Source organism: Melozone crissalis, unplaced genomic scaffold (genome assembly GCF_028551555.1).
Source record: "Melozone crissalis strain CALT ecotype California unplaced genomic scaffold, PUWL_Pcris_2 ptg000063l_1, whole genome shotgun sequence".
NCBI classification, from domain to species: Eukaryota; Metazoa; Chordata; class Aves; order Passeriformes; family Passerellidae; genus Melozone; species Melozone crissalis.
Window position 1 is genome coordinate 4,563,908 of NW_026535841.1, and position 13,559 is coordinate 4,577,466.

General features: G+C 41.4%; 1 protein-coding gene across 4 annotated transcripts in view; it reads right to left on the minus strand.

Annotated features, from left to right (window-relative positions):
• The window catches only part of DEPDC5 (DEP domain containing 5, GATOR1 subcomplex subunit), a 42,676-nt gene extending 29,374 nt beyond the window's left edge, over positions 1–13,302 (minus strand). For all 4 annotated transcript variants that reach the window (XM_054288535.1, XM_054288533.1, XM_054288534.1 and 1 more), the window contains exons 1-20: positions 13,191–13,302; positions 12,389–12,476; positions 11,681–11,727; positions 11,241–11,326; positions 10,357–10,440; positions 9,644–9,693; positions 9,077–9,146; positions 8,665–8,743; positions 7,668–7,729; positions 7,173–7,242; positions 6,682–6,754; positions 6,426–6,529; positions 6,035–6,109; positions 4,868–5,002; positions 4,335–4,396; positions 4,166–4,239; positions 3,592–3,661; positions 3,056–3,092; positions 2,521–2,641; positions 829–1,049 (exon numbers count right to left, since the gene is read on the minus strand). In XM_054288535.1, the coding sequence (XP_054144510.1) occupies positions 829–1,049; positions 2,521–2,641; positions 3,056–3,092; positions 3,592–3,661; positions 4,166–4,239; positions 4,335–4,396; positions 4,868–5,002; positions 6,035–6,109; positions 6,426–6,529; positions 6,682–6,754; positions 7,173–7,242; positions 7,668–7,729; positions 8,665–8,743; positions 9,077–9,146; positions 9,644–9,693; positions 10,357–10,440; positions 11,241–11,326; positions 11,681–11,727; positions 12,389–12,476; positions 13,191–13,248 (1,666 nt within the window). In that variant the 5' untranslated portion in view covers positions 13,249–13,302. The remainder of the gene's footprint in view (positions 1–828; positions 1,050–2,520; positions 2,642–3,055; positions 3,093–3,591; positions 3,662–4,165; positions 4,240–4,334; positions 4,397–4,867; positions 5,003–6,034; positions 6,110–6,425; positions 6,530–6,681; positions 6,755–7,172; positions 7,243–7,667; positions 7,730–8,664; positions 8,744–9,076; positions 9,147–9,643; positions 9,694–10,356; positions 10,441–11,240; positions 11,327–11,680; positions 11,728–12,388; positions 12,477–13,190) is intronic.
• Between the last annotated feature and the right edge of the window lie 257 nt (positions 13,303–13,559).

Sequence of the window (13,559 nt, forward strand, 5' to 3'; positions counted from 1 at the left end):
AAAGGAAGAATCCAGAAAGTGGGTCTTAATGACAACAAATCCCCACAGAGAAATGTTATAAGCAGGGGCCCCCAGGGCTCACTGCTAGGGCCAGTTCTCATTCAATAGATTGTAGGTGACCTGGATAATACAAGTTCCTTGTGGATGTCCACACTTGAAGGCAGGCACAGGAGAACAGTCAAGTACTAAAGAAGGCAATAGGCAAGGGAAAAGAGCAAATCAGTGTCAGGACACTTCTATTTAGGACAAGCTATTAAAAAAAAGCAATGGAATTGGACAAGGATGACAAAGGGAGAATGCACACCCAGCTGCAGCCATGGAAGAGCTGTACCATGAGTGCCAATTCAAGCACCATCTCCATCGTGCCAGCCTGGCAGTGGCCAACACAAACTTCCCCCTTCTCTCCCCTGTAGCCATGATATTTTCTGAAAAATACTTTCCTTAGGACTTTTTCTCCTGAGAAGCTTAGAAGCCTCAGGAACAAAATGTAAACAATGATTATCTGCTGCTGTGGAATGCAACAGGTGCATCTGTGATTGGTCTCATGTGGTTGTTTTTAATTAATGGCCAATCACTGTCCAGCTGTCCAGACTGTCTCGATCAGTCACAAACTTTTATCATTCTTTTTTCTATTCTTAGCTAGCCTTCTGATGAAATCCTTTCTTCTATTCTTTTAGTATAGTTTTAATATAATATATATCATAAAATAATAAATCAAGCCTTCTGAAACATGGAGTCAAGATTCTCATCTCTTCCCTCATCCTGGGACCCCTGCAAACACCACCACACTCCCCACAAAAGGCACCTTCCCACCTGCCCCAAGCTGACCTCTGGTGCTGGTGTAGCCCAGGGAGCTGCTGACTTCACACTGGTGCAGGTGGGGCCGTGGGATCATGAGGATGTTGGAGATCTTGCCCAGGGAGCTGTCGTCAGAGGCCTGGCTCCTGACCTCCTCGGGGGGCAGCGTGCGGCTCTGCAGGGACGGGCTGCAGGACACGTCGTACGAGCTGGAGCTCTTCCTGGTGCGGCTCTCCCGCTCCCGCACCGACCTGCCCAGTGGTGACAGGAAACAGAGAATTATCCCCAGGTCAGCAGGGGGCTGGGACAGGCCCAAGTCATGCAAAAGACTCAGTGCTCAGCAGGTGAACTCAAGAGGAGCATTGCAGGGAAACCATGACTATCTCTTTTAACTGCTTGGGTAATTTGTACTTCTGCACATCACACAACACAACAAGAACACAGCAACACTTCCAGCACAAGGGCTGTGAAAGGACCTGCTCAGCTCCCTCTGCAATCCTACACACACCACACCAACCTGGCAGAGATGGGGCCTAGCCTAGAGACCTCAGCCTACAGTGCCAGAACCATGTAGCTATAGGGAAACTACTCGGAATTATGAACTGTTTCAATTGTGCTGCTATCTTTCAGCATGTGTGGCCACATTTCTCTTCACATAGAAAAACGGGGCACAACTTCCCAAGAATATTTTCTGAGATTCACATTTTCTGAACCTCAGAGAAAGAAAAAACAATTCTTATTCCAATTGCTGCTCCTCTTGTTGTTCACAAGTGGAATTCATTGTGGAAGACTGTTTACCTGAAGGGAATTGGTAATTGGATTCGGTGTGAGTGTTTTGATTCACTGACCAATTGAATCTGTGTGTGTGTGTCAGGACTATTGGCTGACAGTCCCAAGATTCTGTGCAGTTGAGTGGGGTGCTTGTGCAGATTCAGTTTAGATGTAGTGTAATATAGTACAATGAAGTAATTAATTATCCCTCTAATATCAATGGAGTCCTCCTTGTCATTTTCTCCCTTGTTGGGCTACCCAGATTTACTATAAGCATGGGTTCCTACAGGCTGCTCAAATGAACATACTGACAAAGAAAGTCCACATGCTCTGAGTACTCCCCTCCTACATAATGCCTACATTACTACTGAAAGAAGCAAAGTAAAAAAAGTACTTCAAAACAAGCTTGCCAACCCTATATTTCTGAAAAAGCACTGAAATTTATTGTTTATTCAATGAATTTGGCCAGGACCTGAGAATAATCAGCCTTTCTCCTCAGACAAAAGGACATGGAATAATTGAGAACCTGCACTCAGCTTTTCTGCTTCTTCTCTCATTCAGCCAGGCTTCATTTTCAGGGAGGCTTCCTCACCACTCTGTTTACCAGTTACTAAGCAGTGCATTGAACAATCTACTTCTACAACTCTATGCAAGTCTAATGTGCAAATACTTTCTTAACTCCCTTGCAAAATCTGCTAGAAAGACTAGCTTTATTCAAACAAAATTCAAGATTTAAAGAAAAAAATATATATTTATGCTTTTTCCTAGACTCCACACTATTTTAGGAGTAAAACACCAGCCAGCCAGCCATGAAGATCAGACAGAGATTAAGCTTTTTGTTCAACTGTGAGCATGTGGAGATCAATTCTCTTTGTATTTCTCCAAGTGTTTTATGTATCAAGCACACATAACATGGCTGCTCCAGAAGCTGGGCACTCCCAAGCCTCTCACCTGAAAGTGGTGCAGCGCTGGGCTCTGGCTGGGCCTGGCAGTCTGAACACCTGGGCATCATAGCCATCATAATCCACCTGGATAGGCAAGGCATTCTCAGCATCCTTGGGAGCTCCTAATGCTGAAATAAAAATCATACACCACTGGAACCTCTTTCAACAATGTTCAAGATGTGCAAGGCAGAGTAACCACCTCCCACCCCTAAGGAAAGCATCTATTCCAAAAGAAATCCCAAAGTGTCAGGAGCAGAGCAGCTGGAGCAGCTCAATTATCAAAGGTGGTGCCTTTGGCTGGCTGAAGCCATAATGCTTTTCCCTCATACACCCTAAACTCTAAATGAATAATTGCCAAGAACTCAACTGGCACATGTACATTAGCATCCCAAATAACCAATATGGGAAATAGTCAAATAAGAGTTTGATGGTTTTCTGTAACAATTGTCCCTTCCTTGGGCTGAAGTGTCATTGTCTTCCTGTAGCTCTTTGTTCCTTTTGGGAGTCAGTGGGACAGACCATTCCAGGACAGAATTACTTACAGGCATCACGATTATTTTTTGCTTTCTCTGTCAGTGGCTGGAGGGTCCAACAAAGGAAGTGTGAAGTGACCAAAAAACAAGAAAGAAAAAAAAATAAAAGGAGCAACAGAAAAGACAGAGGGAAGGGAATCAGTCAGCACGTTCTAAGGAAACATCCCCAATGTGACCAAACAGACGAAGTTTAGCTTGCTGACTCAATGAGGCAGCCAGACAGCTTCAGAAATATTAAATACTGATACTTTTCACAAACCTGTGTGAAAAACACAATGTTCAACACCTTTCTTCCTCTCCATACAGTTCTTTGTTACAGAATGAAACTAATTTTTATGGTGCCTAAAACATTTCTCACCCAGTTTTATCTAGGAGGGAAAGACCTACAAACTGCCTCTCATTTACAAACCCCACAACCTTACAGCTTTGCTCTCACAGCCTTTTAACACAGAAACTTAGTTCCAGCTGTTGGAATACTTGTGATGCTTGACTGAGAAGGGCCATGGGACAAGCTAATAAAAAAATATAAATCAGAAAATTCCCACCTTCCTTCCTGCCAGCTTGATCCGTGGAGTGAAGCTGTTACACAGGAGCTGGCTTTTGGATGTGTAGAAACTGAAAGAAAAAAGTGTGGCTTTAAGAACTCAACACAGTTGGTTTGCTACACAGTAAGCAGACCAGGAACCTGAGTCAGCTATTGGATAAAGAGATAACTTTCTGTGCATAAAAAAAGTACGGAAAACACTGAGGGATGGTTGAGAGAAGCTACTCTGCCTAAAGACAGGGCTTTGATACTTGTACAGCCTCAGTCTAGACACTTCTTAATATGCTTAACACCTGCATTGCCCAGTTCATTTTCTACAGAAAGACATCCATTTCTACTGTGCCATTTACACAACTCTTCCTGACTTACACAACTGTAGTGATTCACACCAGCTGTTTGAAAACCCTGTCATTTCTGTTAGGATGCATTAATGCCCAGAGTTCTGCAAGAGTAATGGAATATTTCTTTGCTTCACAAGGAAAGCAGAGGACATAAAAGAAGAAAGAGAATTCAAGAGATTATGAAGAGTAAAGCAAAGCAGAAGTGTTTAGCAAGAACTGATAGAATTCACCTACCTGTGATTTATCCAGTGTGGGATATTGTAGTCATCACCCATTCGTGAGTCACCAGGGCCACAGCGATTATGGAGCTGTAAGAGTAATTCAGAAGGAACTACCTGTACCCAGCCAGTCACAAAATGAGTAACATTTGTAGCAGGAACAAGGGAAGGGAAAGCAGCCCTACCTTAAAGAGTGGGACAGCATGCAAGGGTTGCTCGCCCATGCACACCAAATCCACACCTATCCCTGCAAACAGACAACAGTAGAGTTCAGCTATCCAAGCAGGACTGATATGCTAAGACAAAATAGATCACCAATTTGAACTGAAGACCCAAAATGTATTCACATGATATTATAAGAGTCAATAATACTGAAAAATGGTAGTTAATGGTCCCATGGTATGGCTACAAACCAACAGTACCTGAAGGGATAGAAGAAATTATTTTCCTAAACTAATGCAACTCATGCAAGACTATCCTTTAAGAGAAAGGTTTGCACAGAGAGGTGAAGTTCTCCGTCACAAACAAAAGAAACTAAATGCCTGTAAGTACTGTGAAAATCTGCTCATTTCAACACCAAGTGCAGGCACAACTCTTGCAGCTGTAACCTTTCCTCCCAGAGCACACAGCTTACAGCAGATACTTTATCACAGCCAGAAGCAGCTGGATCGTCCCCAGATGTGTTTGCCTGCAGAGAGGCAGAGGCACAGCTCTTTACCATTGTCAATCATGCGCTGCTTGGTGAGGATCATGAGGAGCCGATCCACCTCGAACACCCCCACGCCGGGCGTGATCACCACCGACATCTGCCCCGTGCGGTCGAAGTTGCGGTTGATGTAATGCTTGTCAAACACTGCCAGAGAGAAAGGGTGAGTTTGTCAGGGTCCCCAGAACAAGCTGAGAGATGAGCAATCTGACTCCATGTTCCCAGAAGGCTGATTTATTATTATATTATATATTATGTATTTCATATATTAATTATATAAGTTATAAAACTAATAAAACTAATATATAACATATATAAGTAAGTTATACAAGGTGTGTTGTCACAGACATTTTATGAAAAATCATTTCCTTAGGATTTTTTCTCCTGAGAAGCTTAGAAGCCTCAGGAACAAAATGTAAACAATGATTATCTGCTGCTGTGGAATGCAACAGGTGCATCTGTGATTGGTCTCATGTGGTTGTTTCTAATTAATGGCCAATCACAGTCAGCTGGCTCGGACTCTGTCTGAGACACAAGCTTTTGCTATCATTCCTTCTTTTTCTATTCTTAGCCAGCCTTCTAATGAAATTCTTTCTTCTATTCTCTTAGTATAGTTTTAATATAACATCTACCATAAAATAATAAATCAAGCCTTCTGAAACATGGGGTCAGATCCTCATCTCTTCCCTCATCCTCGGACCCCGGCAAACACCATCACAGTGTGTTATGTGTTGTGTTGTATGCATGTGTTGTATGTGGTGTGGTGTTCTAAGAATACTTTACTAAAACTATACTAAAGAAAGAGAAGGATACAGACAGAAGGATTAACAAGAATGAATAACGAAAACGCGTGACTCCTCAGAGCCTCAACACAGCTGGCTGTGATTGGCCATTAAGTCAAACGAATTCACATGTTAGATAAACCATCTCCAGACCACATTCCAAAGCAGCAAAAGAGGAAAAGCTGAGGTTTCTCAGCTTCCCAGGAGGAAATCCTGGGCAAAGAGAATTTTTCTGAAAATATGACAATGACAAGAAAGCAGCAATACTGTCAGAACACCCTGGATGTTTCTTTCAGAGAAAGGCAGGCAAACCCCTAATACTCCCTCCTCCTCTTCACAGTGTTAAGGCAAAAGTAACATTTAATGGTTGTATTTGTAGCCATTGCTCATAACTTACCATTGAATGAAAGATTTATAGCCTCCAGGTAGTTCCCTTGTGCTGAGGTAGAATTGTAACCTGACGGAAAGCCCTCTGGAAAAGTATTCACGAGGGAAAAAAAAAAATCATCATTCCTGTACACTAGCTTTATATAATAAAAAACCCACAGAAAAATACATCTGTACTAAATACTATTGGTTCAAATATGTAAAAGGCAAAATGTAAATGGCAAAATTGATGTTATTAAGTTCCACAGAAAGACTGAGGCAAATTGCCCAGCCAGGAAAGCACTAAGTAGCATGACACCAGACTCCAACTAAAAATGGATAGTTTACTGACAAGCTAAAATCTTTTTTTAAAACAGAGGAGAGAGCAAAGGATAAAAGCAGGGAAAGGAAGATTCTTGTACCTGCTTGCTCGAGTCGTACCAACACAGGATACTGGATGAAAAGCTTTTTAATGGTCACAAGCAAGGAGGTCCACTCCTCCCGCCTCTCGTTCTGCACTACAACTCTAGAAAAAACACAGCCTGGTGAGGCCCAGGAAAGAAGCTATGAGGGGAAGTGAGAGGGGATGAACAAACTATGAAGAAATGCACAAAAGGGTGCACTGGATTGCACGTACACTGAGAGACAGAGGTGAAAAGAATTGGGAGGAAAACATACTTGTAAAAATCTTCATAGAATCTTCCCTCGTGATCCTGCCGAATTGATGCACGATGTGTTTCAGGAAACTCATCTGAAATGGAAGGAAAAGCACATCTTATCTCATGCTCTTCTATAGAAATGACTAATCTTTTCCAGCAAAAAGCTGTTATTTCCATTAAAAAAACAAACAGAAAAAAAGAAAAGGCCTCCAGCCAGCAAACTAAAAACCACAATACTTGGAGAAATATCAGACCTCCTATATAATAAAAAACTGCTTTTAAACAAATATGACAGCTTGAGTACAATGAGGAAAATTTGCAACACTCTTCTATGTAAAGTTTTGACTGCAGTACTTTCATAACAATGGCTGTGTACCTACTGTGCTTGATAGAGAATACTTTGAAAATGGCAATTTAAAAAAGAGAAGAAGTTCCTGTCAGCCTGTGACCAACTCTCAAGAGATGAGATAGGTTTAAAAATGGAAACATGAAAATAGAGAATTTGCATACCTATAGATTTTGCTTCATAAAATGTTCTTGAAAATAGAACCACTGTCACTTCATGGCTGCAATTCTTCTCCTGTCCAGGAAGAACAAATGCAGAAAGAAAACATTAAAAGTCACATTTGGTAGAAAGTTGTGTATATACACACATAGTAACAGCCCTTCTTCCCTCATACCTAGAAACAAAGGTAACTAACAAAACCTAGATTGTTGCATTAATGGATCTGCATCAGTGCTCCATCTGCCTCTCTGAAATAACAAATGGTCTGTCCTGCAGATTCTGTGCTGCTTGGCCATATCAATTTACCAGGAGCACTCTCCACTACTCTCTAAAGAAGCTCCTCTCTGTAATTGCCAAGATTTTTGTTAAGAAAACAGACATTTGACACAGTTGGTTTATACCCATAGCAATTTGATATTCTGATGTGTTCCTGTTCAGAGAGATGCCCCTAAGAATTACAGAAAAATAAAAATTAAAACTGAACTCAATCATCTACTTACCTTCCATTTTGTGAAGAGGTCAGCAAGGAAACCATTCACAGCTTTCTCAAAGTATAGATCCCCTACAAAATAAAAATTTCCCAAACATCAGATAACAATAGTTACTTCACCTATAGAAGTTAGATATGGGGCATATCTAACCCTAAGATTCTAGGACAATTATGTTTATTAAATTTCAAGCAGCTGTGTGCATAATAAAGGGCAATAGCACTAAGATAAGATGGTAAAAAGATTTAAAAGCATGACTGTTTTATGATAAAAAGATTTAAAAGCATAATTTTTTCAGAGGATGTAAACATGAGACTTAATGCCAGAAGAATCAGACCTTTAATTCATTTTTCCAACACGTTTGCAGCATGCTGGGAAAGCATCTGTACTGTGTTTTAGGCAGAGAATGCACAACTGATCCCCTGCTCTGAACTGAATAGTTGCCCAGTTCCATATGCCCAAAACACATGGTCAAAGGAAGTGGCAAGAGGTTTGCTAAAGAATTAAGCCAGAAAAAAAATAGGATGACAACAGAGAAGTGACTCATTCTTAATGCCTAAAGTTGTAATTCTTCCAGCTGAAGTCACCAACCTCAACCTGGGCTAAGGCAGGTTTCACTTCCTCAATAAGCCAACATCAAGAGAAATCTAAAACATCAAGGTCCTCTTTGCACAGGACTTCCACACATTTCTGGCTTCAGGATTCACAAATTTGCACCTGTCCTCATCACCCAACATGTTCATATCCATAGAAAAACTTTCCAGTGCTCACAGTGATTTCATGGCTGAGATAAATAATGGTACCCAGACTCTACAGGGACAGGAGAAGGATGGCACAGACAGGGACAGCAATGGGTGGCACTGCAAGGAAGAACCTAAGGAAATACCACAACACACCCTGGAGCACTGCTTAGGCCAAAGGCAAGATATTTTACTTTGCTGGAAGTGGTAGAAAAAAATAGCAGGAGCAGAAAGGACAGCTGTGACCATCCACAGCCACAGTTACATACCATAAATATCAAAATCCCACATTTCACAGCTCATCTGGATGAAAATATAAACCATGGCAGAAGTGGAGCGGAAGACCACCTGCAAAGGAAGGCAAGACCTCCTTTAAAACCAAGTACATTCATTAGAAAGCCCAAATGAAGAGGTTAACTACACAGCAACTCATACAACTCTGGCCCTTGCATCACAGGGAAATTCCCCCCAACAAGTTGGCATTTCCCTTCTAACAAGTCATTCCTAGCAGAGATGAAGCTTAATAATGATTTATTGTCCTGAACTTATTGCCATTCTTCACCTCACAACACAGCCAATTCCAATGATCTATACAAATCCGCAGGCAAGGCAGAATTACAAAATCCTGGCAGGCAAGGAAAGGAAGGGAAAAACTGCTTTCCCTGTTTCCTGAACTCTTACCCGGGTGTCCTCACTGATGTATCCACAAGTGACTTTCTCACTCTTTACCCACAGTTCACCTGCCTGGGCTCTGGAAGAAAAGAAGTGCAGAATATTTGAAGATTAGAGAATCAGTAATTGAGCAACTAAGAGACATACCAAAATCTGCACTTAAGGATGAGTTATTTGGTTAAAACCTGATGTTTAACCCAAACTATGTCAAACAGCCATTTCCCTTTGCATCTGCACATTTTCTTGTCCCTGTGTCACCCCAAAAGCAACTGAAGTAATTCCCTCTGAACTATTAATACAGCTTGGGAAGGGGGGCAAATATTCAAAGAGATAAAAATAAAACTATTTGGCCTCCATCAGAGGCCACAAGTGTAGCTGGTTGCCCTACTATTAGTTTCTTTTACTCCAAAGCAGATAGAAGCCTTCCCACACCCCATGGTGCAGACAGAAATCTATAGATGAGTAAGAGAACAATGAAACATGAGGGATTTTTCAGAGAAGAGTCTCCAGTTGGATACTTAAAACTCATGAAGTTAAAGCAATAAGTAACAGTAAGCCCTCAGAGGAGGCACTGACCTGATACCTGCAAATTCAACTTTTTGGGTGACATATGCACATGTGCTGACCTAGGAAAGAAGAGTTACAGGTGTTGGAAGAAGAGCAGGCTCAGAGTGAGAAGAACAATGTACATAAAACCCACTCAAACATGATTTTTATGACAGAAGTCACAAAGTCCATTCAATGTAGTTACTACTAATAGCTCAGCCTACAGAACCTCTGTAATAGACACAGAAAATCACTTTTAACACAGATCAGCTCTAACTGGGACCATCTGCCTAATTCACTGCACTTAGAGGAGCTACAGACTGCACTTCAGAGATGTAGGCAGAAGATACTCTAATAGCTGCTTATTAAGTGGTACGCTCAGAGAGGGGACACTTCAGCATACTTCTGCTTGAAAAACATTTGGATTCATTTCCTTCCAAATGTAGCAATCATTAAAATTCAGAACATAAGCAAAAAAACCTCTCTATACTCATTTTCAACGCCCAAGGCAGTAATCAAAATTATACCAGGGGAGTAGGAAATGATGGGATTTGTTTTTCTGCAACATTTACACCCATTTCTCCAACTCTGATGTGCCACTCAAAGCACAAGATCCTCAGGAGCTGCAGGCACTGGCTTTGTCTTTGGCTCTCTGCATTTTGCAAAGCACTTCTTTTCATGCACAGCAAGCAAAAGAAAAGGTTCATCACCTGCACCCTGCCCAAGGGCAGCAGGGGCCTTACCAAACTCTTCTTCAGCCTCCACATATCCCCACGCCCAATATACTGATCTTTAAATGTCAGCTCCACCAAGTCCAAGGTCACCTCCTGGGAAATGGATGAAAAACACTGCTTAGATTTTACTGGTTGTTTCTAAGTAGGGCAGCCCAATCTGTTCATTTAATAACCAAAAGTTACAAGAAGGGCCATTCAAAAGCAAGTCAATATCCCTAAAACTGCAAGATACAGGGGAAGCCCATACAAATAAATAACAAAGTTGTGTATGTACCTCAACTACTGTGAGCTGCAAAACCTTGCACAATGTGATCAGAAAAGCCCAGGGACTAAATCTGTACTATAAGTCTCGGTGCAGGTTGGAAGCTGAAATAAATTACTGCCATTGTTCATGACATCAAGGAAACCTCATTTCCTGCAGACTTTTGTCTTGTGCAGAATGTAAGTTCTGACTTTTCTGCAGCTCTTTTAACAGTTGGAACATTTACAGGAAATGCCTCTCTGTAAGAGGCTCTGTGGTACCAAATAATGTAAATCCAGGCCATGGCTCTTCTTTTGACTAGGCTACTTTCTGCTTTTCTTTATTGTGCCTGGTTCTCATGAATTTTTGAAATTTAAAAATATGTGAAATGTCTACATTTCTACCAAGCTCTGTGGAAGCAGGATCATAGAGTTCAAAAAGAGAGCAGAGATTGCAGGGAGAGAAGCAACATATAACCAACCAACAAATAATTCAAAAGCCTAAGGCTCACTTTCTTAGAGAAGAAGACTAAGTATCTTTCAACGAAAAATAAATGCCTTTCTTCCCCCAGACTACTGTAGATGGAAAGTCACAGGGCTGTAACTTGAGTCAAGTGATGGAATGGATGGAAACAAGTGGCAAAAGCACAGACCTTGGGGTCAACAACATTGACATGGACATCCTGGTAGGGCCGCAGGCGGAACACCTGTGCCACTGTCTGGTCCACACTGATCGTTTCTGCCAGAGAGCAAGAAAGGACAGCAGGGGAGTCAGTGTCACCAACAGGTTCCAAGTGATTTACAGCTACAAAACCAGCACAGTCAGACTGCCATGAAACACAAATTTCAGGCCAAAAAGTCAGGTTTGCTTAAACCATACTCATGTTACCCAAACAAAAGCAGATTTAGAACTAAATTGCCCATTTTCTGTTAAAATTGCCCATTTTCTGTTAAAATCCTATTCCTTCCCTTGCTAAACAGACAAAGCATTGATATTCATATGAAATTAAATACACACACTAGTCAATTACAGGTACAGCCCAGCCATGTCACCCTTCATAGGGTATTACTGTGCATAAGTCTCAAGTTTTACCTTTCTGCAGATCTTCCTTCAGTGACTTCACTTGGAGAAGCAGGGGACTAGCATGGAGAAGAGAAAAAAGGTAGGCAAGTTGAGATACCAACAGTCTCTGGTAAATCACACACTCAAAACGATTTAGTAACATGGACCACAGGATAAGATAAAGAGAAACATTAATATTTTCTAGAAAGCTTCATACACCATCCTCTCCACCTGTCTCTCTGTCTTGCTCCTTACACTCTCCATAATTATAAGGTACTCTTGAAGTAAAGATGATACTACAATTGGGAAACCAGGTCACACAAGAACTTCTCAGATCCTCACACGAGTTACTGCTGCTTTTCAGACAGAGGCTGCAGGATGAACAGGTTCATACAAAAAGGCCACAAAATTTTAATTTTGCCTAGGATATACTGTAGGATAGGAGAATAATCCTTAAGTAACAGTAAATCTAGGAAGAGGATACAGACATTGTTGATTCTGCTACTGGGCCTATGGAAGATCAGCAAACTAACACCAAATACAAAGAATTTAATAAATTTTCAGGATGCACTCTTGCTAAAGTTAACCTCTTTACTTCTCTTTAGGCAGAAAAAAATCATGGCAGCATCCTGAAGCAAAGTTATATCAGCCCCAAGAGCCTCTCATTCTAGAAAGCACCACACATGAACAGATCCTTTCAGTGCTCCAACCTCACTGATATCAGCAAAGAGAACTCACCTGTATTCATCATTGGGATGTGCAATTTCCACAACATCTCCCAGCTTGATTTGAAGAAATACTTTAGGATTCACCACCAGTTCATCATCTACAAGACATAAATGAATGAGGGCAGTGAACAGCTATATACTAAACAGACACCTGCATGTTTGCTTACAACAGCTCAGCATACATAAATATTCCAAACCAAGATGAACACATCAGCAAAATGTTTTCTATTCCCCACATGACAGGGTCCCCACCCAGCCACTCCTGCAGACACAAACAACTCAAATAACAGAACTTTTACAAAAGAAGTGTTCACAAAAGACTGTGTCTTATTTAGGCAACCAGAATCATCTTCTGTACTTTTCATACAACAAACACCAGCAGGAAAGTAGACAGCTACAGAATCTCAACAAGATTTATCAATGTGCTGTAAGTCCAGAAGCAGTGAGCAATCCAATCAGTGGCACACTGTTATTAGTGCTCAGAAACACATCTATGTGCAGTCATAAGTCACTGAATATGTGTCACTCCTTAGGGGGACTGAAACACCAGATTAAGAGAGAAGTGTGGCAACAAAAAAGAGAAAGAAAAAGCAAAGCTATTTTATTTTTAGATACAATCTTGGTGTCTTCCAATAAACGTTCATTTATTTTGCTGTATCCTGTTATTACAAAGAGCTTTTCAGACTCTGGCTGGCAATACTGCTTATAACATCAAAGTTCCATCTTCACTCTTTTACAATTGCAGTTTTACAATAAAACAATTGCTTTCAATTGAGTATTGATCTCACTGTTATGAGCAAGGAGATACTGACCACTGCCTCCAAACCCCTTCTTATGGATGACGAGCTTGTACACCTTGTTGGTTCTCATCTTGAGCTCCAGTTCCTCTCAGACGCTTCGAGACAAGACGGTTAAAGGCATCCTGCATATTTAACATAGAAAGGAAAGCAAACATAGATCTCGTGTAAATGCAGAACCATTGTTTATGTTCTGCACGTGAACCCAGCGCGCTGTCCCGGCCGATTTCACCGCAGCGCGGCAGAGCTGCGCCCAGCACAGCAGAGTGCGGGGCAGCAACAGGTACAGGCACAAGGAGAGAGTGTGCTAAAAGTGTGTTTTTCTAATAGATTAAAGGGTTGAGCTTGCAGAAGCGCTTAGAGAAAGTCAATTACCGAGCTACA